Below are 23,277 nucleotides of genomic sequence, written 5' to 3'. Positions count from 1 at the left end.
TGTAGGGCCAAGAGCTGCACCATCCTCTGAGCAGCACCATCCTCTGCAGCAGGTAAAAGAAGCAGGCGCTGGGAAGTCTCTGATTTATTAAAAGGCACTTGAATCCATACAAAAGTGACACCTGGACCCTTGGAAGCCACTCAAAAGCCCTGCCCCTCGAAATCCTGCTGCCAGGCAGGGCCATAGGCATGGAAATCTATCCTCCCACCCTGGGGTTTGAGGGGCTTGTGGTACCCCAAAGGATTCACTGAGAGCTCCGGGGCCTTCGCTGAAGGATGCAGGGCTGGAGGCAGGAGATCCTTCCTGGTGTCCCACTGGGAGTGGCCAAGGGGACAGCGGTGGGGCCAGCCCAGGGCAGAGTTGGGGTGCTCCTGAGGGCACCTCTCAGGCAGGCAGGGGGCTGTAGGGCTTCTCCTGCTCTGGTCTGTACCGCTGGAAGAGCCAGAACCGCACAAGGCTGGTGATGATCCCTGGCACGTTGGGGACCTGCAGGAGGACATGGGGGGACAGTGGATGTACCCCTCCCCCCTGTGCTGCTGGGGGAGGTTTATTGGCCCCATCCCAGCTAATTAATTAAAATCAATAGTCATCATGCTTGGCTGGGTGACACAGGCAGGGCTGAACGGGGCCAGTGCTGAGCCATGAGAGGGGAATGGGGTGGGGTGAGGATGAGGATGGGGAAGGATAGGATAGGCTGGGATGGGATGGGATGTGATCCATGGGATGGGATGGGATGGGATGGGATGGGATGGGATGGGATGGGATGGGATGGGATGTGATCCATGGGATGGGATCCATGGGATGGGATCCATGGGATGGGATGGGATGGGATATGATCCATGGGATGGGATGGCAGTGGGGTGAGGATGGGGATGGGGAAGGATAGGATAGGCTGGGATGGGATGGGATAGAATGGAATGGGATGGCAGTGGGGTGGGGATGGGGATGGGATAGGATGGGATGGGACAGGGGTGGAATGGGGTGAGATGGGAATGGGATGGGGTGAGATGGGGCAGGAGAGGGACAGAACAGAATGGGATGGGATTGAGAAGGGTGGAATGTCTATGAAGCAGGCCAGGGTGGGGTGGGATGGGGATGGGACTGTGTGGGATGCGATGGAGGAGGATGGGTTGGGACATGGTGAGATGGGATAGGATGGGATGGCACCCCTCAGCATTCCACCACCCCAACCCACTGTGATGTAGGGATCATGGAGCTGCAGGCCATAGAGTGTCCAGCTGCTGGAGGCCACGAGGGTGGTGACGGTCAGGGGAAAGGACAGCAACTGCGTGGACTTGCTCCGGATAACCTTGGCCTGCAGGAGCAAACGTCAGGCAGGGCCTGGGCTGGCAAGCCCCAGCTCTGCCAAGCCCCACACACCAGGTCAGCCAGCGGTGAGAGGTACATGCTGATGGTGAAGACGCTGCAGAAGAGCCCCAGGTGTGTCAGGCGTGTCCCTGTGTCAACCAGGATGGTGAAGTAGCCACAGCCAGTGACCACCACAGCCAGGAGCAGCAGGACCTGAAGCAGCACGGGGCGCTGGGAGGGACAGCAGTGGGGGATGTCAGGGTGGGGATCCCCCATCCTCCCCATCGCCCCAGGCCCCTGCCCCACCTTGGCAGGGCTGTAGTAGAGATACACCAGGATGTAGAGGGTCTGCAGAGCTGCCCCGATGGCGTTGACGGTGATCACTGTCCCGTCCCCCTTCAGGCAGCCATAGCCCAGCCAGCTCAGGTTGCTGCAGGGATATGGCACAGGCACTTGGCTGCAGCCTGGGGGATCCCCCCAGCCCCTCAAATCTGTATGACCCCCCCCTCCCCAGGACCCGACCCCGCTGTACTTGGCATCGGTGGTGAGGAAGGGCAGGAACTGGATATTCTCCACGCTTTTGGTCGCCAACATCTGGCGCAGGTCAGACCTGGGGAGGGCGGAGGGCAGCGTCCTCCTGGGTGCCTGGCAGTGCTGAGGTGGGGGAGGCTCCAGTCTCTGCAGCCAGCAGGCACTGTGCCCCAAAAGTCAGCACCACCCCCAATCCCTCCGCACCAGCCATCCATTGCCCACTGCACCCCCAAACTGGGCCTGATGCCCTCCCCACTGCACCCCTTGGCCCTCCCTGCACCCCCAAACTGGGCCTGGTGCCCTCCCCATTGCACCCCCAAACTGGCCCCCATTACATGCCCCTACTGCCCTTCCCACTGCACCCCCAAACTGGGCCTGATGCCCTCCCCATTGCACCCCTATGGCCCCCACTGCACCCCCAAACTGGGCCTGATGCCCTCCCCATTGCACCCCTATGGCCCCCACTGCAGCCCCCAAAATTCCTCTGGTGCCCTCCTCATTGCACCCCAACTCTCCCACCAGGCCCCACACTGCACCCCAAAGCCACCCCTGGGGTCCTCATCGCACCTCATCCTCCATGGGCCCCCTGCACCCACAAATCCCCCTCCCCAAGGCCCACACTGCACCCCAAAGCCAGCCCTGGGGTCCTCATCGCACCTCATCCCCCATGGCCCCACTGCACCCCCAAGCCCCCCCCTGCAGCCCAAAACCAGCCCGGGGTCCCCCCCTGCACCCCGGGCCCTCAGTGAGCCCCGAGCCGGCCCCGGTGCGTTCCCCACCGCTCCCGCCCCGCCCGGGGCCGCCGCCGCCGATCGCTCACAGGCCGGTGGCGAACATGGCGAGGGTGGCGGCCAGGCAGAGGCCGGCGAGCACCGACAGGACCATGCCGGAGCCCGGGGAGCGCGGCGGGGCCGGTGCTGCCCGCGGCGGGGCCGGTGCTGCCCGCGGCCGAGCGGAGCGGGGCGGAGCAGGACGCACTACCGGGGAGGAGCGGCGGGGATCCGGCTGCGAGCGGGGGGAGCAGCGCCGGCTGCACCGGCGTGACCGCCCCGCGGGCACCGCGGAGGGCACCGGGGAGGGCACCGGGGCCGGTACGGGGGGAGGAGCCCCGAGGTGTCGTGTATTCAGGTTTGGGGGTCCCCGGGCATCCCCAGGGGGAACGCCTCGGTGCAGATTGCACAGCCCGGGGGTCTCAGAGCCCTGTGAGCCCAGCTCCCCACCCCCGCCTCCTGCAGGAGTTGTCACATATCCCTGTGACAACGATTCCCCAGGATCCACACTGCCCTGTGACCCCACTGTCCCACCGTGCTCCCACACATCCTGGGGGTCACACATCCCTGTGACAATTCCCCAGGATCCTGCGTCCCTGGGATCCACAGTTCCTTGTGACCCCAGAGTGCCCCCACACATCCTGGGGGTCACACATCCCTGTGACAATTCCCCAGGATCCTGCATCCCTGGGATCCACATCTCCTTGTGACCCCACTGTCCCAGGGTGCCTGCACACATCCTGGGGTCACTCATCCCTGAGATCCCTCTCCATGACCCTAGAATCCCCAACATTCGGGTGTCCTGCATCCCTATGCCCCAAAATCTCACCTCTCCAGGGCCCTCCCTCCCTGCAGTTCCCAATTCCAGGGACCCCACATCCCTGCGATCCCAGCTCCCTGCACCCACACTGTCCCCTGCTCAGGGCTCCCACATCCCTGGGGTCACCCCGTGGGGGTCCCTGGGGTGCAGCCAGGCTGTGTCCCCTGCCCAGCCCCCTCCTCACCAGCAGTGGGATTTATCCCATCCCCCGGGGTCTGTCACATTCCAATGGGGTTTGTCCCGGGACAACCCCTGCCCCCCACCTGGAATCTCGCTGCAGTGCAGGGGGAGGGGTCCCTACCCTCAGGGGAGGCCTTTGTGTCACCAGATAAAGCCGGGGACAGTGCCAGCCACTGTGGCACTTTGCCACTTAACAGCCCCGTGCAAACACCAGCCAATTAATTAATTAACCAGCCCAACCCCCCACAGGGGCCAGGAGAGCCTTGGCCCAGGAGGGTGGGGGAGGTCTCGGGAGCTCGGCATGGTTTTGGTTATTTATTCCCGACAATGGTATAAAAAGTCCCGTGTTAGAAAGCTGTACAAAGGGAGTTCTGGGGGGCCCCTCCGGCACCCAGCGGAGGGGAGGGATGGGGAAGGGATGGGGGATGAAGGCAGGGGTAGGGGTGCAGCACAGGGAGGAGTGAGGTGTTTCTCATAACCCCTCTCCCCTGGCTGCAGGGCATCTCCAGCCTGTCCGTGCTCCCTGGCCACTGACACTGGGGTCACCTGGCCACCCCCACGTCCCCGCCTGCAGGACACATTCCAGTTCCAGCCCACCACGGGGAAAGCCCCGAGGGTGTTGGGCGAGCTCAGCTGTGGGACAGGGGTGCCAGCCCCCTGCCCCTCTCCAGTCTGGGGCACCTCAGCCCCTCCAGCTCCAGGCTCCCGCTCGGCCTCTGGCTGCCAGGAGCATCCTGGAAGGGCCAGGGAAGCCTGAAGGCTCCAGCTGCTCCGATGGCTTTGGGGCCTCCAGCCCCATAATACTGACAAATCCTTTCCTTGCCCAGATGTGCACAGGGCAGGGCACCCGGGGCAGATGTGCGGGGACCACGGGGGTCCCCAATGGCCACAGCCTCGGTGGGTCCGGGCACGAGGGGCAGCTCAGAGCCCCTGTGGCACCAGGAGGGGCAGGAGGAGGCTGATAAAGGTGAAGGGGCGGCTGCTGCTGCGCATGGCCGAGTTCTGCCCCACGCTCCTCAGCACGTGCGCAGCTGCATCGTCTGTGGGGGGAAAACAGAGGAGCCATCAGTAACCAGCAACCCCAAAAGAGAAACCGTTCCCCAAAAGACAAGCTGTACCCCAAACCAGCAGCACATCACCCCTGCAGAGGGTTGCCACCAGCCTTGCTACCTCAGCCGGCTCCAGAGCCCCCAGGAGGGGCAGATGAGCCTCAGTGCCCCTGGCAAAGCCCTGGGGGGCTGTGTTCAGGCCAGTGCCCCCCAGCAGGCTCAGCCTGGTGCCCCCAAGAACACCCTGCCAGCCCAGAAGGGAACCCCAAGCCCTCAGCCCCCAACTCACCTGCCTGGATCCTCCCCTTCTGTGTCGAGGCCGGGGCAGGCGGTGCTGGAGCTGCAGAGCAAACAGGGGCTCAGGGAGGGAAGGGCAGCACCCCAACCCCCCCAAAACGCCAAAATCCCGTTTCTCTGTGGGCTGTCCCCCCCCTCCCCGCCCCCACCAACACCTTCCCGGCCAAGCTGCGCGTGCCCACACCCCGGGCTGGCCAGGGGCCACGGCCAGGCCGTGACTCAGCGCAGCCAAGGCCACGCTGGGAAGGAGGGGACGCGGCTGGGGGGGCCCTGAGGGGGTGGTGATGTGTGATACTCACTGCCTTTGCCTGTCACCGTCACCTTCAGCTTCAGGCAGGCTTCGCCGTGGTGGTGGATGGGTTTGGCTGTGAAGGGAGAGGCGGGTTAGGAAGGGATGGGGGGAGCCCGATGAGGAATCCCTGCAGCACCTCGGAGCCCCCCCCGCAGCTCCCCAGCACTCACAGATGTAGTAGTAGCTGTGTCCCTCCCTGAACTCCTTGCCCAGCGTGAAGGGAGTGAAGCGCTGGAACTTCTCTGAGAACTTCTCGGGGCCGTGCAGGGCGCTGGGCTTGTCACACTCCCAGCGGATCTGCTCCTTGGAGCGGGGCTTGCAGGCCTGGTACTCCTCCAGCTCCACCAGGTACAGCGTGTAGCGCTCCATGGCCCGGGGGTCCACGCTGCCCTCCTCGTAGTGAGGGCAGATAATGTCCAGGTAATCATTGAGACGAACCTCCACCGTGTAGTCACTCCACAGAAACCTGCGGCAGGAGGGTCGGCAGGGGGGTCAGGGCTGCCTTAGGGGTTTTGCTTGCACCCCCAAATGCCCCACACCCAGGGGGGGCAGCACCCTGGCCACGGCAGCGCTGCCTGGGGGCACCTTTGGGTGCACCCTTGCCTGTGCTGAGCCTTGCAGCACCTGGAAGAGCTTCCAAAGGGCAGCGCCCCCTTCCCTCTCCCTCCGGCTCGGCCCCCCGGCTGTGAGAGGTGAGCGCACCCCAGTTCCCAGCGCTCCCCAAGGGCCGGGGAGCAGGGAGGGGACCCGCTGGGACGCGCAGCCGGCCCGCACCCTGCCCGGCCCAGCGCTGCCGGAGCGGGAGGCGTCGCGGCTCTCGCCGTGGGGCAGCCAGCCCGGCTCCAGCTGCGCCCCACACCCCAGCCGGGGGGGGCACGCCGGGGTCCCCACCTCGCCGGCTGCGGTGGCCTCGAGAAGGCACAACCACCCACGGGGGCACGCCAAAAACCTGCTGGGGGGACGCAGAGGACACAGCCCTACAATCTGGGGGAGTCCTACACCCCTGGGGGACACGGCCTGGGCAGGGGGGAGAAGCCCCATAGCCTGGGGAGGGAGTGACTCAGGCCAGAGAAGGAGGGGAAGCCCCACATCTCCCCACGGGTGCCTGAATGTGGGGCACCCTCATAGCCTGGAGGTCTGGGGAGTGAGGGGGGCTCCCCAAAAGCCGAGGGGGGACACTCCTAGAGCCTGAGAGCGCTCATGCCCTGGGGGGAGCACCTCTAAAACCAGGGGGAGTCACGGCTGCGGCCGGGGGCGGGGGGGGGGGGGGGGGGGGGGGACCCTTAGAACCTGTAGGGCTGTAGCTTGAGATGGGGTCACCCCGCAGCCCTGGCGGCCGGTGAGCGGGGGGGCCCCGATCCAGGTCTACCCCCCCGCACATCCTGCCCCGTGTTTGTCAACACGGTCCCCGGGGCCGGCGCCGGGGCTGGCGCCGCGCCCCCCCCGCGGGAAGGAAGCGGCCCCTTCGCACGGCCCTGGGAACGGAAAGGCCCCTCCGGGCGCACCTGGACCGGCCCCGCCGCCCCCGGCACGGCCCCGCCGCGAGCCCCGCACCGGCCCCGCCGCCCGCCCCGCACAAAGGCCGCCGGGGAGCGGAGCGGCGCCGCCCGCGCCCTCGGGGCGGCCGGTACCGGGCTCGGTGCGCGTTTGTGTGTGTGTGTGTATGGGTGGGGGGGGTCCCGGTGGCAGGCGGGGGTCACTCACCGGGGGTTGGAGCTGTTCCAGAACACCGTGTGCCGCTCGGCCGCCGCTGCCCAGCACAGCCCCAGCCCCAGCAGGGCCAGGGGCACCCCCGGCTGCCCCATCGCTCTGCGGGTGCTGCGCTCCACGGGCGGCCCCGCTCCCGCCCCCGCCTTATGTACGGCCCCGCCGCCGCCCCGCCCCCGCCGCCGCCGCCCCGCGTTCGCACAACAACACACGGGACGAGGCGGCGGGGACGACACACACACGACACACCCCCCAGCGGTATCGATCTGGGGGACAGAAACCATGGAGCCGTCCCCACACCGAGGGCAGCGCCGGCGGGGGGATGCGCACTCCCGGACACCGGGACCGGCAGCGGGCAGGGGGACGCAAACCCTCCCTACCGAGACCGGCGCTGACCGGGACACAAACACACCCCCCCAGCACCGGGACCGGGCCGGGGGACACAAATCCCCGCCCCCCCACCGGGAACGGCACCGGGAACGGGACGCGGTCCCCTGACAGCGACCGGCACCCTCCCCACACACAGCACCGCGCTCCAGGTCCAACCCAGCTCCACACACACCCCATCCCCCCACACGGGACCGGCCCCGGGCAGGGCCACCCCCCAAAAAGTGACACACACCGGGCAGGGACTCCACACACACACAGGGGGGCTGTGGGTGCAGGATGGGGCTGTGGGTGCAGAATGGTGCTGTGGGTGCAGGATGTGGCTGGGGGTGCAGGATGGGGCTGTGGGTGCAAACAGGGGGGCTGTGGGTGCAGGATGGGGCTGTGGGTGCAGACATGGGGCTGTGGGTGCAGACATGGGGCTGTGGGTGCAGAATGGGAGGCTGTGGGTGCAGGATGGGGCTATGGGTGCAAACAGGGGGGCTGTGGGTGCAGGGTGGGGCTCTGGGTGTAGAATGGGGCTGTGGGTGCAGACATGGGGTTGTAGGTGCAGGATGGGGCTGTAGGTGCAGGATGGGGGGCTATGGGTGCAAAAAGGGGGGCTGTGGGTAGAGGAGGGAGAGCTGTGGGTGCAGGATGGGTCTCATGGGTCTGTGGGTGCAGAATGGGTCTGTGGGTGCAGAATGGGGGTCTGTGGGTGCAGAATGGGGGTCTGTGGGTGCAGAATGGGAGGCTGTGGGTGCAGAATGGGGCTGTAGGTGCGGAATGGGTCTGTGGGTGCAGGATGGGGCTGTGGGTGCAGGATGGGGCTGTAGGTGCAGGATGGGAGGCTGTGGGTGCACACCAGGGGCTGTGCATGCACACTGGGGGGCTGTTGGTGCAGGAGGGAGAGTTGTAGGTCCAGGATAGGGGGCTGTGGGTGCAGGATATATACGGCTGCATGTGCAGGATGGGGCTGTGGGTGCAGGATAGGGAGATGTGGGTGCAGGATGGGGCTGTGGGTGCAGGATAGGGAGATGTGGGTGCAGGATGGGAGGCTGTGGATGCAGACAGGGGGGCTGTAGGTACAGGACAGGGGTCTGCATGTGCACAGCTGGGGTCTATAGGTGCAGCACAGGGGTCTGCAGGTACACCATGGGGGTCTGTAGGTGCAGCGTTCAGTCTATAGGTGCAGCACAGGGGTCTGCATGTGCAGAGCTGGGGTCTATAGGTGCAGGATGGGGGTCTGTAGGTGCAGCACAGGGGTCTGTGGGTGCAGAGTTCAGTCTATAGGTGCAGCACAGGGGGTCTGGAGGTGCAGGACAGGGCTCTATAGGTGCAGGATGGGGGTCTGTAGGTGCAGCACAGGGCTCTATAGGTGCAGGATGGGGGGCTGTAGGTGCAGCACAGGGGTCTGTAGGTGCAGGACAGGGCTCTATAGGTGCAGGATGGGGGTCTGTAGGTGCAGCACAGGGGTCTGTAGGTGCAGCATGGGGGTCTGTAGGTGCAGCACAGGGGTCTGTGGGTGCAGAGTTCAGTCTATAGGTGCAGCACAGGGGTCTGCATGTGCAGAGCTGGGGTCTGTAGGTGCAGCACAGGGGTCTGTGGGTGCAGAGTTCAGTCTATAGGTGCAGCACAGGGGTCTGTAGGCACAGAGCCGGGGTGGGCACCGCGGGCACGCTGCCACTGGCTGGCAGGAGCGCGGTGCCGCGCTGTCGGCTCCCGTTTGCTCCGACACGGATCCATCCGTGTCCCGGCCGGCGCGCGACGCTCCGCCGCGTGTTGTGAAGCGATAACTCAGCCGCATTTGCAAAACAACTTTCCTCTTGTTTATTCCATAATGATCCATTGATTGTGGGTAATGTTGCGTGCCCTGTGCCGCAGCGGGCGCGCTGCGCTCCCCTGGCACACGCAGGGGGCTCCGGCAGGCGCCGGCACGGCCAACCTGAGAGCGGCCGTGGCTCCAAATCCTACGGGCCCGGGCCGTGGGGCTGGGTGCCCCACATCCCCCCGCACCCCAGCCTCTCTCTCCCCACCCCCTCGCTCCCAGGGAGGCTGCTTTGCTTTGCTCTCATCCGCCCTGCTTGTGGCCAGGCCTGACATCATCCATAATGACAGTGCCAGGCCTCTGTTCCTGGGATGCCGGCGCTGCCGTGGCTTGCACAGGGGAGCACTCCTGGGAACACGGCTGGGAGCCCACGTGCAGGCCACGGGGATGGGTGCAGCACCAATCCCGTGGTCCTGGCATCACCCTGGTACTGCCCCCTCCACGTCAGGGACAGACTGTGCCTGGGGAAACCAAGGCAGGGAGCACTGATGGGGGAGGGCTGGGCAGCCCCTGGTGGTTGAGCCTTGTGCTGGGCCTGCCAGGGGTATAAGGAGCCTCCTGGACACCACGATGGATCCATCCTGTGGCACTGGGATGTGGCACCCAACCCCGCTGGCCAAGGGGCTCCCCTGTCTCATCTGCCATGGCCCCAGCCCTGGAGCAGGACAGGGAAGGGGCTGGGAGTGAGGCCACGTGGACACTCTGAGGCCCAGAGTGGAGGAGCAGGAGTGGAAAGACAAGACCATGTCCCCTGCTGAGGACAGTCTGAGACAAAAACTGGGGCTAGAGGTGCCCCATTACCTCCTTTGGGACCCAACGGTGGGGCACAGGGTGGGCAGCACCCTGGGTAGGGTGGGAGCCCGCCTGCAGTGGCACTGGGGGTGCCAGTGGTGGTGTGCACATGGTGCACATGGTCACGGCCACGCACCTGGGAGCAGGTGACAATGGGCTGGGATTGGTGCCCAACATGGAGGGACAAAGGTGAAGCCGTTTCAGGCTGTAAACATCGCTGCTGCTCCGTGTGGGGCAGGTAGGCTTGGCCAGAGGCCGCCGAACTCGTGACAGTGTTTGTGGTTTATTGGCTGGGGACACCCAGGAGTGCCCTGGCCCCTGGCTGGGCTGACGTCACCCTGCAAGGCTGGGGGAGGAAGAGGAGCCGTCCAGTTTGTGGCCGGGAGCGAAGGCCACGGTGACGCAGTGCCAGCTGCGTGCAGCCTGGCAGGTAGGCATGGCAGGTAGGCATGGCCTGGTGCCACCCTGGAGGGGGCAGAGCTGCAGCCCCAGGGCTGTCCAGCCATGCCAGGACCTCATGTTTTGGCCACAGAGCCCTGACTGGGCAGGGGAGCTGCCCTGAGGTGAGGCAGAGCCTCGTGTGCCACACCTGGCACTCATCCCCCTGCCTGGATCTGCTGCCCAGGCTGTGAAACCCCAAAGTACCCAAGGGGCACCCAAACCTCAGCACTGGGGTACCAACAATGGCCCCCAACTTGACTTGGGGCAGCTGGGCCTGGGATTTCCCTCTACCAGCACCCAGAAGACTCCTGGTGGGTCTGGGCTGTCCCCCTGTGCTCAGCCCTGGAGTGTGGGGCACACCTGAGCCAGGTGCCCACCGAGCCATGGGTGGTGCCATGCATGCCCAAGAAGCGGTGCCAGGGTCGAGGCAAGTGGCAGGAGAGATCCTGCAGGCAGAGCTCTCTGTGCCAGGGCAGTGACTCCGGCTCTCACACCCCCGCAGGGCACTGGCCACCCAAGCTGTGCCAGGCTCACTGTGCCACGTGCCACCAGCATGGCACCACACTGGCACAGGTGCTCTGGCCAGCCCTGGCAATCAGCCCCTGGCTGGATATGGCCCCTGGCAGTGGCAGCCGTACTCCCCCACCCACGCCGTGCCCACCCTGCCCTGGGCCAGCAGGGAGCTGCGGGTGGCACCCGGGGACCCCGGCAGGGGATCCATGGCAGGGAGCTCAGCCCCGTCCGGGCCAGGCCTGCCGGGGCGCGGGGGGGACGTGGCGAACCCGGCGCCTGCTGGGAGAGCTGCCAGGACCCGTCTGACGGGTTCGTCGGCTCTTCCCGCACCCGGACAAGCCCGGGCCGGCGGGACACCCAACCACCGCCCAGCAGCGCCTGCTGGGTGGGGGAGAGAGGCTGCCCTGCTCTCTGGAGCTGGGGGACCCCCTTCCCCAGGAATGAATCCACATGGGAGCGGGGCCCTCGCAGCCCCTCATCCCTGCGGGAGTTGCTGCTCCCTCCCTGGGGGCACGGGGCCCCCCAGCCCCGCAGAGTGCAGGCTCAGGAGCCCACGAGTGCCCCACTGTGTCTGTGGGGGCTGTGGGGCTCTGGGTACCCCAGCAACACCCCCCTTAGATGCGATCCCAACCTCAGGCACAATCCAGCCCCCACATCCCCTTGGCTGGAGGTGCTGGGGGGGAGCTGAGGGCGTCCCCCAGCCCTCAGGAGCCGCCCGCGTGTGCCAGATCCCCCCGGAACAGGCAGGAGCCGGCATGCCCGGCACAGCCAGACGCGCCGCAGGGGCGATGCCGCAGTTCCCATGGCGTTGCCAGCACCCCGTGTCTGCTCGCTCCTCGCAGCTGCTGAGGATGGCAGGGAAGGATCTCCCGCTCCCAAACGCCGCCCCAGCACCCCCAGGCCTGCGTGCCACGGGCCCCCCGCGCTGCCCTTACCTTCAGATACTCCTGCTGGCCGCGCCACGTTCCTGTGGGAAGCACCACGTCCCTGCCGGCGCTGGGGGTCGATGGGGAGCAGGGCCAGCGGTGGGAAGTGCCCTGCATGGCCCTGCCAGCGGTACCGAGCCCGGTGTGCCTGGCAAGGCGGGTGGCACGGTGGAGGTCAGCCCTCTCCTGAACGCCTGTCCGAGCCGGAGCCCCCCTGGGACCCCTCCGAGGGCTGGAAGTGCTGCACGCCACCGTGACAGGGATCCCTTTTTTTATCCTTTTATTAATTTTTTTTATAGACTAAGAGCAGAATATGAAAATCACCAGCCAAAGCACTTGAAAAAAAGATCGAGAATGTTTTTTTTTTGTTTGTTTGTTTTGTTTTGTTTTTCCCCAAAAAGTGTCTGTGCGTTTGCATAGGTCGGGTCTTCACGGAAGACGAGGAAAATCCAACACGTTCGACTATGTACAAGCCAGCCCGGGGCCGGCGCCGCTGCCTATGGTACAGTATAGATATAATATCTCTGTAGTCGCTCTCTGTACAGTATGTATAGATCTATATGGGTATGTACAGACTGCCCGGCCCCGGGGGTCCCTGCTCTCATCGGGCTCGGCGCTGCCCCCCAGGCACGGAGCAGCCACGGGGAGGCTGCGGGCAGGACCCCGCGCTGCCCGGGAGGAGCCGCATCCCTGCGGAGGTGCCGGTCCGGCCGGATCGGTGCGTGCCGCGATCCCTGCCTCTCTCCGGGCAGGGCTGCTGGTCTCGCCGTGCTTCCCCGCTGGCTCTTACGAGGGGCAGCGGATCGAGGGGGCCGCGCTCGGCAGAGCGGCGCTGGCCGGGCCCCCGCGGGCGCCGGGAGCTACGAGGCCAAGAGCGTCATGAGGAAGAGCGCGGCGGCCACGGCCAGGGGCAAATGTTCCCGCTTGGGGCTGGTGCCGCTGATGCTCTTCTCCAGCTTCGGCATCTCCGGGTTGAAGTTTTCTGTGGAGGGGAAGGAGAGGATGAGGAGGGCAGCAGGGAGGCCCTGAACCCCCACCCCGTGGCCGGGGCTGCCCCAGGGGCGGCGGCGGGGAGCGGGGAGGGGGGGACACGGCGCTGCGGGCCCGGAGGCTGTGCCTCACTCACCCAGGTCCTCGATCTTCACCTCGGGCCGCAGGGTGAACTGGGGCAGGGTGGGCGCCAGCTTCTCCCCGGAGTGCGACGCTGTGGAGGGAGAGAGGGGACGGGGGTCACGCTGCCCGCCCCGCACCGCAGCCCCCGCATGCAGCCACCGCCTAAGGACGGACGGGGCACCCAGGGGCCAGCCCCGCCGCCCCCGGGACGGGCACGGGGGTACTTACTGGAGGCGCAGCAGACAAACACCTTCATCTTCAGGCAGGCCCGGCGGTGGTTGTGTGTCGGCGTGGCTGCAAGGCAAGAGCGGGCTGAGAGGGGCTCCGTGGCAGGAATGCCAACCCCAGGCACCCCGGGGCTGGGTGGGTGTGGACAGAGAGGGGGCTGGTACTGCCCAGGGGTGTGCTCTGGGCTGGGGAAATGCACCAGCACCCCAAATCCTGCAGCAGTGCCCCACACCAGCACCCCAAATCCTGCACCAATGCCCTGCACCAGCACCCCAAATCCTGCAGCAATGCCCCGCAGCAGCACCCCAAATCCTGCAGCAATGCCCTGCAGCAGGACCCCATATCCTGCACCAGCACCCCAAATCCTGCAGCAATGCCCCGCACCAGCACCCCAAATCCTGCAGCAGTGCCCCGCACCAGCACCCCAAATCCTGCAGCAATGCCCTGCAGCAGCACCCCAAATCCTGCAGCAATGCCCTGCAGCAGCACCCCAAATCCTGCACCAATGCCCCACACCAGCATCCCAAATCCTGCAGCAATGCCCTGCACCAGCACCCCAAATCCTGCAGCAATGCCCTGCACCAGCACCCCAAATCCTGCAGCAATGCCCTGCACCAGCACCCCAGGCCTCACCATCAGCTCCAGCATCCCAGCCCAGCACCAGCATCAGGCACCAGCACTGCAATCCTGCAGCAGCAGCCCCTGAACCCTGATCCTGCAGCAGCATCCTGCATCCTCCATCATCATCCCCCAGCACCCCATCATGCACTGGCACCCTCATCTTTCCCCACACCCCTATCTGTTCCCTGCATCATGTAAACAATCCCTCCCCCTGTCCCTTTGCTCCTTCACCCCCTCCCTGAGCTCCAGGTTCCCACTCTTAGAGGGGAAAGAGCTGCCCAGTTTGGGGGTGCAGGGGAATCAGCCAAGGGGGACGCAGACAGACCCAGCTGGGGTGGGAGGACCTGAGGGGACCCAGCTGGGGTGGGACCTGCGGTTTGGGGGCTGTGTGGGGGTCCCACCTTGGCACCCCACGTACATATGTAGTAGCACTCACACATGTAGCAGCACTCACACATGTAATAGTACTCACATATGTAGTAGCACTCCTCACACGTGTAGCAGCACTCACACACATAGCAGCACTCACATGTAGCAGCACTCACACATGTGGTACTCCTCATACATGTAGCAGCATTCACACGTGTAGTAGCGCTCACACACGTAGTAACACTCACATATGTAGCAGTATTCACACATGTAGCAGCACTCACACATGTAGCAACTCATACCCGTAGTAACTCACACCTGTAGTAACACTCACAGATGTAGCAGTACTCACACATGTAGCAGTGCTCACACACATACTAACTCACACACATGTAGCAGCACTCACACATGTAGTAACTCACACCCATAGTAACACTCACAGATGTAGCAGCGCTCACACACGTAGTAACTCACACCCGTAGTAACACTCACAGATGTAGTAGTACTCACACATGTAGCAGCGCTCACACACGTAGCAACTCACACCCGTAGTAAAACTCACAGATGTAGTAGTACTCACACATGTAGCAGCACTCACACACGTAGTAACTCACACACGTAGTAACACATTTGTAACAGTAGTCACACATGTAGCAGCGCTCACACACGTAGTAGCTCACACCCATAGTAACTCACACACGTAGTAACAGAGCTGTAGCATTACTCACACATGTAGCAGCGCTCACACACGTAGTAACACTCACATCTGTAGCAGGACTCACACACGTAGTAACTCACACCCGTAGTAACACTCACAGATGTAGCAGTACTCACACATGTAGCAGTGCTCACACCCGTAGTAACTCACAGATGTAGTAGTACTCACACACGTATTAACTCACACATGTAGCAGTACACACACATGTAGCAGCACTCACACCCGTAGTAACTCACAGATGTAGCAGTACTCACACATGTAGCAGCGCTCTCACACGTAGCAGTGCTCACACACGTAGTAACTCATACGCACGTAGCAGCGCTCACACACGTAGCACGCTCTCACACGTAGTAACTCACAGATGTAGTAGTACTCCTGCCCCGCACGGAACTCGTAGCCCAGAGAGAAGGCGCTGTAGCGCTGGAACTTCTCCGAGAACTTGATGGGGCTGTGGGGCGCGTGGGGCCGGTTGCACTCCCAGCGCTTGAAGCCCTGGCTGGTGTTGCAGGTGCGGTAGCCCTCCGCGTTCACCATGTAGAGCACGTACTGCTCCAGCCGGTGCTCGGGCACCGAGGCGTTGTAGTGAGGGCAGTAGATGTCCAGGTAGTCGTTGACGTTCACCTGCACCGTGTAGCCCTCCCGCCGCAGGCTGCAAGGGAGAGAAGGATGGGAGGTCAGGCTTGGGGAGGCCCTGCACATCCCCAAACAGGGTTCTCCAAGGGGAGCCAGAGGTTGGGTGAGTTTGCAGTGAACTGTGGGAGCAGTGGTGCCCCCTGTTCAAGCCCTGTGTGGAGCCCCTGACACAGTGGGGCCCCTGCACAGCTTGAGCTTCACCAGTGGAGCAGAATCCCCGTCCTGGAGGGCACGGGTGGGCCTGGGGGTGGGGACAGGTGCTGCTGGGGACAGGTGTCAAACCACACGTACAGGTGGGATGGGCAAGAGCACGGAGCCTCAAAGGGGAGATGATGCACACACAGACCCAGAAGGGCGTCCGGGTCCCACAGGCATCAGGTTCTCCACGGGACAGCCCGTGGGTGTGCGGAAGACCCCGGAATTCCTTGGAATTCCCGGGCATTCCCTATTTCCAGCAGCCTGGAGCCGACCCACCGCTGCCGCCCACCGCGGCCCTGGCACGCGCCGCAGCTCGGAGCCAGGATTTCTCACCCTGCTCCGGCTAATCCCGTTAGTTCGTTAATGCCGTAAAGGGTGGCCCTGGGGGAGCCTCATTTACATTGATTAGGAGCAGCAATCCCCTCAGATCCACTCAGGAGAGGCTCCGCTGGCTCCTAATCCGCGCCCGACGGAAATCCCGGCCGCGGTAATCCTCGCCGCCGCGCTGACCCGCTGCTCCTGCCAATTAATTACCACCCGCCGCTGGCTCGGCACCGGACCCTGACCGGCCCCGCATCCCGCAGGACACGGACAGCAGCATCCCGGCACGCGTGGCCGTGGAGCTCCCCAGTGGAGCTCCAGCTCTGGGCGCATCGCTCCGCATCACGGCCCTTTCCCCAGCTCTCAGGGCAAACCCCACACCGTGCGCCCCCAAAGCATCACTCGGGGTTCCCTTGGCCGTGGGTGGGGGGTTCGCCGCCCCTCCCGGAGCCCAGCGGCTCCCCGGGTCTCTCCGGCAGGGCTGGGCAGGCAGCGGGCAGGGCTGCGCCTGCAGACGCCCCACCCTGCACCATCGCCCCCGGCGCTGTTTGAGGAGCCCCGGCGCTCCGCCAGCGCCCGCGGCACCGGAGCCGAGCTCGGAGACAGAGCCGTAGCGGGACGCGGTGCCGGGAGGCAAAGCGGGGGGACAAGAAACGCCGCCTCCGGTACCGGGGGGCAACGCGGGGGGAAGCTGATGGCAGAACTCATCACTCGTGGGACAGGAGCGCAGCCCCACGCGGCCCCTCCCTCGCTGCGCAGCCGCTATTCCGCAGCCCATCCCGGCACCCGCCGGCAACCGCTCCGCCGGGAAGGTGCTGAGGCAGCCACCCTTGCTGAGCGGGCGCCGGGACCTTTCATCTTCCCCCTTTGATGTGGTGGGAAGGGGGGCGGGGGGAGAAAAAGGCTTGTTATTAAAGAAATGGCCCCAAGGAGAAAATTGCAATTAACTCCACGCGGGACGCAGAGCTGGGACGCCGGCGTACCCCAAGAACAGCTGCCCCACACCGGGGCGGGCACCCGCAGCTGGGGCTCCCCACAGCTGTGCCATGGGACAGAGGGACTAGGAGAAGTGCCACAAGTGACACTCTGTCACGGGGTGCTGGGGAGAGGTAACCCCCCCGTTCCCCTGGGGCACCCAGTGCTGAGGCACAGTCCCCTGGGACCCCAGGCTGGGGCTCGTTAAGCCACAGCTCATTAAGAAGCGTGGCTGCTGATAAACAGCCTCACTAACGAGGCACCGAAGCCTCCCCTGGGCCGGGGGACAGCAGCACCCATGGCAGCGTGCAGGAGCCCCAGCTGGTGGGGCAAGGGCCCCACGGTAGTGACTCCCATGGGCATTGCCAGGAGCCCACAGGCAGCACCAAAAGCTGGGAGGGGATGGGGAATGGCCCCACATGGGGAGAGCCACAGGGCCACCACAGCCCGAGGCACATCCAGGTGACCCCAGCTGCAGCTTTGGTCACAACACCGTGTCCCTGCCACGCTTGGCTCCTACACGGTCACTGCAGAGCAGCAACTCTAGATACCCCCAAATCCCTCAGTGCAACGGCCCAAATGCTCCAAGATCTGCTGACAGCACCACCCAGAGAGCCCGTGGGCCTTGGTTTGGGATGGAAGGGCAGGAAGAGACACTCTGAGAGAGGGACTGCCTCTTTTCTCACCAGCACCCATCCCAGAGCAGGCACGAGCTGCCTGGTCCCGTCCAGCTCCGCAGCTATCAGGAAGCACCATCCCCCGGGTTGGGATGGACCCTCCACACGCCAGACCCTGGCAGCCACGGCATGGCCAGTGGGGCCGGTGGGCTCTGGCAGTGCCCGAAGGGTTAAGTGCGGGAGGAGAGCGGGCAGCATCACTTCTGCACGACTGCGTTTGTAGAGCAGGGCTTGGCGAGGCGGTGGTACCTTCCAGCAGCCTGTCATGCTGGGCAGATGGATGTCCCCTGGCAGCACCGGCCCCGGGCTCGGTGCCCACCGGCCCCGCACCGGAGGGACGCTGGTGGCACCCTGGTGGCACCTTGGCTACCTGGCACGCCGCAGCCACCGGTGAGCCGGGCGGGCGCTCCGCTCCGCTCCCATCTGCTGCCATAAATCCGGGCTGCGTGCCGCACGCTGGCTCCCACACTGCCGAGGGCGCCTGGTGCACTGCAGCACGCCCTGGCAGCAGTGGCACGGCGGGACCGGACCCCCGTCGGGACCCTCACCCTACAGACGCTCATTCCCATGGTGCTGGAGGGGCCTGGAGGGCAGCGGGGCCAGAGCCGGGCTCAGCACCCCGCACTGGCGGTGCCAGCATTGAGGAGCAGGGCAGTGTGGTGTGTCCTCGATGTGGTGCCCCCCAGCACTGGACAGCCCCCAGCACAGCCAGGCTCTTTGTTCGGCTCCAGTAGCTTCGTCCTTTTGGCGCATCCGGGGCCCATCCATCACCCGGGGAACAAAAAAGTGCCATTGATTTACGAGTCCCCTTCCCGTCACCCCGCACCACAGCGAGAGGCAAAGGCGCATCGACCGCTGTGGCCGGTCCGTCCCACCGGACGGAAGGACGGACAGACAGACAGACCACCCGTCCATCCTCCCGCACCCACGGCGGGGGAGCCGGGGGGCTCAGCGCAGCCCTCCCCACGCAGGCAGCGCTGCACAGTCACGGCGCCCAGACGGCCACGCACACGCGCGCTGGCTCGGCAGACAGCGCCTGCGACGCAGCCCACGCACACGGGTGGCACCGAGCCACAGCACAGCCCCCCCGGCCTCGCCTGGCGCAGCCGCAAGGCGCGGGCGCTACCGGCACACGGTGTCCCCGGGGCCACCTCCCTGCGTGGGGAATCGGGGCTCCGAGCGGGGGGGAGGCGAGGGCTGATCCGCACGTGGAGGGAGCGGGCGGCACCCGGCGGGACAGGGAGAACCGTCCCCAAGCTCGCCGGGACTCCAGGAGCACCCTACAGGTGCCCCCCGCCGCTATCGACGGCCATACAATCCCTGTAATCCCGGCTAAAGCCGGCACCTTCCCGTGTTGCTAACAAGATCAATGAGGTTTCTAATTGGGTTTTAATTAAACCATCAATCTGCAACCGGTGACTCAATTACCAGCCCGGGCAGGAGCAGGTGGCCCCGGCCCTGTTGCACCCCGGCACCGCGGCCGCTTCTCCCACGGGAACGCCGCCGGTGCTGCCGGGGCTCGGAGCCGCCCCGCGCCGTGACTCACGGGGCACGGCTCGCTCTGCCCATGGGCACCGCTCCTGCTGCGTGCTTGGGCCTTCTGGGTGCCCAGCCTGGAAGGCAGAGTATGGGGTGGGGGCTTCCCGAGCCCCCCAGGCAGCCTAGGGGGGTGTTGTGGGCACTGTCCCTAAATTCAGCTCCACAGGTGGGCACGGAGCTGCCCCTGCTTGGGCACGGAGCTGCCCCTGCTTGGGCACAGAACTGCCCCTGCTTGGGCACGGAGCTGCCCAGCACCTCCTGCTGGATGCCCCCAAACCCACAGGTCCCTCCTGCTGTGGGTGACTCCTCCTGAGCTCTGTGGGAGCCCGTGGATGGGGTGGGGGGATCTGGGCAGGCACTGCCCTGGTGTTGGGGTTTGGCTGCTGCAGAGGAGCCTGGGCCCCTCCAGACCTGCTCTGCAGGGCCGTGGCTCCTCTCCTGTGTGAGACACTCCCCAGCTCTGCACTGAGGCTTTCCAGAGCTCACTCCAGCCCTCTCCAGGGCCCACTCCAACCCTCTCCAGAGCCCACTCCAGCCCTGTTGCCTGCAACACAGCCTGGGCCAGATAAAAGCCACCTTGAAGAGGTGAGCGTGGTGGCAGAGCCAGTGCTGGGGGGAGCTGCACGAGCTGTGTGCCTGCACAAGGTGCCACAACCTCCCTGCACACAGGTGGGCCCTGACCCCCACACCACAGCCAGGCACCTTGTGTGTACCCCTGTGTCACCACAGCCCCCTCTCTGCCCCCTCCATGGCACCAGTGCCCTCAGCACGAGCATCCTCAGGTCCCAAATCAGTCAGTGGCACAGTGTGGTACACCCCAACCTGCTCTGGGGTGATCCTTGGGGTGCAGCAGTGTCGGGAGCACTGGCCATGTCTGTCCATGAATTGCTGTCCCCATCTTGGCATCTGGGACACGCAGCAGGGACAGAGCCTCCAGCATGCCAGGGCCCAGCTTGTCTGGGGACACTTCAGAGACCCCTGACCCTGACCAATGGGTCACCCCAGGGTCACAGGCCCCACAAAAGCTGCTGCTGGGTGGACATGGCTGTCCTGCACCTTTGTCCCGTGCCACCAGGCCTGTTCCTGGCAGGACTGGGGAGTGGAGGGCAGGGATGAGTCAAGGGTCATCCCACACCCCCAGGGCTTGCTGGCTGCCACCAGGGGAGGTGATGGGACAGACGGATGGAATGCACAGCTGGACCAACAACCAGGCCGAGCAGGAGCAGGATTTGAGGATCCCACCCCCACACCTCCCCTGGGCTTTGCCAACACACCCCAAACCCATGGCATGAGGGGTGCTCTGCCTGCTTGGGGACCCTTCCTGGCCTCCTGGCACCCCCAACCATTCCTTGTATGGCCAAAGGGGCTGAGCTGCCACCAACCCCCTGCTTCCCAAGGCCCCATTGGGCTGCTCCCTGGGCTGCCCCTCATCCTGTCATCCCACTGAGGGCACCAACAGGGGTACCCAGGGTAGCATGGCAGGAGCCACAATAAATTTGTGGCCAAGGAGTGGCCACAGCCAGCAACCCCCTCCTCCCCAGAGAGCCCCGCAGGGCCACGCTGGGCTTGTTTATGGCTCCACTTGCAGCAGGGTTGCTGGGATTTGCAGGCTGCGGCCCAGGGAGCCTAATTCCCCCCATAATTTATCTAATCCAGACACTTTGCCGTGCGGCTATAATTGCGTCCGAGCTGCCGCACTGCCTAACAATAAATATCAGCTCCGGAGTCCCTGGGACACGGCTCTGCCGCAGCCGCCCCCACCGCGCCGCCCATGCCCTGAGCCGGACGCCGGCGGCCGCGCCAGACACGCCTGCGCAGGGGGTGCGGGCATCTGGCTGCGACACCCCCGCCTTGGCACGGCCCGGGCACTGCCAGCCCCTCCGCCCTGTCCCCCGAGAGGTGCCAGGGCAGCGGCAGGTCACGGTGGAGATGGGTTAGGGGAGCCACGGAGAGACAAGGGTGAGGGTGGCACAGCTGCCAGCATCGTGGCGATGCCAGGGTGTGGGGATGAGGTTGGGGGTGCAGGGGGTCCGGGCAGAGCAGGGGGGTGCGGGGGGATGTGAGTGTGGAGGCACCTCGGCATTGTGCTGCGCCTCGGCACGTCGCACACACGCACGATTTATGGGGCCCGAGCTTCCGCCTGGCGACACAATCTCAATGGCAGGGGAGGGGGCTGCCGGGGCTGCTCCCACCCTGCACAAAGGGGTGTGCGATGGGGGGAGAGCCCAGCAGAGCCCCTGCACCGACGGGCGCCAGAGGATGCTCTGGCTGGATGCATGTCCCCGCCACACCCCTGGGCACTCGCACCAGCGAGGGACGGAGAGGTGGGCGATGGCAGCAGGCGCAGATCCCCGTGGAGGGGTCCACGGACGCACCACAGGCGCGCAGCCCCCATTTCCCGAGAGGGTCCAGCCCACACCGTCCCCATCCACATCGGCTCCCAGCTGTGGGCGCGCCGGCGAGGGCAGGGGCAGCCCCAGCTCAGGGTGTGAGGGAGGGGCTGGGCGGCCAAGGCCACCGACCCCCGACTGCTCCGCTCCCGGTAGCCGCTCCCACCCTCCGCTCTCGCCCCCCGCTGTCCCCGCAGCCCCGGAGCCGTCCTGGGGGTGCCACTGCCGCCGGGCAAAGACGATGGGGGGCGGCAGGCACCTGTCGGGCCCCCCCGCCTCCGCCGCGCCGCCGGTGCCGCTCCCGCACCCAGACATGCGGGGGGCGCGACTGGCGGGGGGAGCGGGACCCCTGCCCGCCCCGGCGCACCGGGAGATGGATGCCCGGGGGGGCCAGACCCTCCCCGCTGTCCCCGGTGGGTCAGCGCTGGCGGGGGCCGGGGGGGGGCTCCTCCCCCGGTGCCCACGACCCCGTCGCGCCCGCACCGGGAGCCGCCGAGCCCCGCCCGGCAGCGCGGCCACGGGGACACGAACCGGCCGGGCGGCTGCCCCCCTGCCGCCGCAGCGATCCCCGACTTCACGGGCAGGGCGAGAGGCACCGGGGGCACCGGCAGCCGCGGAGCGGCGGCCCCGCCCGCACGAGGGCGCCGCGAGGAGACCGGCACCGGGGGTCCCGCAGTCCCGGTGTCGCCCGCCGCCCCCAGCGCATCCTTCAGCGCGATCCCCGCCGTGTCGCCGCCGCGTCCTTCCCGGCGGCGCCCCCCACCCCGCACGGCGCCGGGGACACCCCCCCACCCCCTCCACCACCCCCCACCCCCACCCCGCCTCCCGGTGCGGGTCCCGGCGCCCCCGCCCGCACTCACTGCGGGTTGGAGCTGTTCCAGTGCACGGCGTGCCGGTTGCCCAGGGCCCCCGGCGGCCCCCGGCCCGGTAGCAGCAGCAGCAGCGGGAGCAGGGGCAGGAGCCCAGCCGCCATCCTGCCGCCGCCCGAGCCCGCCGCGATCCCGGGGAATGGAGGGAGGGAGAACCGAGCCCGAGCCGCCCGCGCCCCGCGGCCCCGGCGCCCAGCTCCGCCCCGCGCGCGCCCGCCGCCGCCGCGCCCCCGCGCGCGCTCCCGCCGCCACCCCGGGCCCGCCCCGGCACCGGCTCGGCACCGGCACCAGGCTCGGGGCTGCGGGTCCCCGCGGGTGGAGACACCGGGGCCGGGTCCCGGGAGGAGAAGGTGGCGCCGGGGTCGCGCCAGGACCCCCATGAGCGGGGGGTGTTACCTGTGTAGGGTCCTGCTGCCATCGGGGTCTCACTGGGACCCCCGTGGGTGCTCCCACACCTGGGTGCACCCCTGCCTGTCCCTGTGGGGTCGGGTGCCACTGGGATCTCCCTGGCACACCCACGGCTGGGGGCGGCAGGGCCAGGAGCCGGCGGGATTGGGGTCGCTGTGGGTGGGAGCTCTGGGCTGTGGGGCAGCAGCCCCTGTGGGTCCGTGGGAGCCGTGGGTGCGGGCTCAGGGCCCCAGAGGGTCCTCCCGGTGCCGCTGCCAGTGCCATGGGGGTCACATGTGTTCTCAGAGGGGTTTGGCCACCCTGGAGGCACAGGAGTGGGTGGGAGGGAGTTTGCCCATGTACCAGGACAGCCTGGCTACCGAGGAACACAGACACAGTGCCAGGCTCTGCCGCCTGCC

General features: G+C 66.3%; 3 protein-coding genes across 6 annotated transcripts; all 3 read right to left on the bottom strand.

Moving 5' to 3' along the window:
• Positions 1–244: 244 nt before the first annotated feature.
• On the bottom strand, positions 245–3,763 carry SLC50A1 (solute carrier family 50 member 1). Of its 3 annotated transcripts, XM_071456751.1 has the most exons (6): positions 2,660–3,763; positions 1,841–1,918; positions 1,615–1,738; positions 1,381–1,539; positions 1,196–1,315; positions 245–486 (listed from the first exon to the last, which is right to left on the bottom strand). In XM_071456751.1, the coding sequence occupies exons 1-6, from the start codon at positions 3,415–3,417 to the stop codon at positions 385–387; spliced, it is 1,341 nt and encodes a 446-aa protein (XP_071312852.1). In that variant the 5' UTR covers positions 3,418–3,763; the 3' UTR covers positions 245–384. The 3 variants fall into 3 exon arrangements, with proteins under 3 accessions (XP_071312852.1, XP_071312853.1, XP_071312851.1); XM_071456752.1 differs by lacking the exon at positions 1,196–1,315; XM_071456750.1 differs by having other exon boundaries at positions 353–1,315.
• A 148-nt stretch (positions 3,764–3,911) lies between these two features.
• EFNA1 (ephrin A1) lies at positions 3,912–7,100 on the bottom strand. Its single transcript, XM_071456753.1, has 5 exons — positions 6,952–7,100; positions 5,418–5,713; positions 5,255–5,320; positions 4,948–4,998; positions 3,912–4,649 (listed from the first exon to the last, which is right to left on the bottom strand). Exons 1-5 carry the CDS (start codon positions 7,050–7,052, stop codon positions 4,531–4,533), a joined length of 633 nt encoding a protein of 210 aa, XP_071312854.1. The 5' UTR covers positions 7,053–7,100; the 3' UTR covers positions 3,912–4,530.
• A 4,983-nt stretch (positions 7,101–12,083) lies between these two features.
• On the bottom strand, positions 12,084–22,679 carry EFNA3 (ephrin A3). 2 transcript variants are annotated; one of them, XM_071456755.1, is made up of 5 exons: positions 22,463–22,637; positions 15,229–15,518; positions 13,162–13,227; positions 12,947–13,024; positions 12,084–12,802 (listed from the first exon to the last, which is right to left on the bottom strand). In XM_071456755.1, the coding sequence occupies exons 1-5, from the start codon at positions 22,573–22,575 to the stop codon at positions 12,681–12,683; spliced, it is 669 nt and encodes a 222-aa protein (XP_071312856.1). In that variant the 5' UTR covers positions 22,576–22,637; the 3' UTR covers positions 12,084–12,680. The 2 variants fall into 2 exon arrangements, with proteins under 2 accessions (XP_071312856.1, XP_071312855.1); XM_071456754.1 differs by lacking the exon at positions 12,947–13,024 and having other exon boundaries at positions 22,463–22,679.
• Between the last annotated feature and the right edge of the window lie 598 nt (positions 22,680–23,277).

The sequence above is a fragment of the Agelaius tricolor genome, unplaced genomic scaffold (genome assembly GCF_023055355.1).
Source record: "Agelaius tricolor isolate 1412-34295 unplaced genomic scaffold, bAgeTri1.0.p SCAF_66, whole genome shotgun sequence".
Lineage (NCBI taxonomy): Eukaryota > Metazoa > Chordata > Aves > Passeriformes > Icteridae > Agelaius > Agelaius tricolor.
The sequence above is the reverse complement of the archived record's forward strand: the minus strand, read 5'-3'. Positions and strand labels throughout refer to the sequence as shown.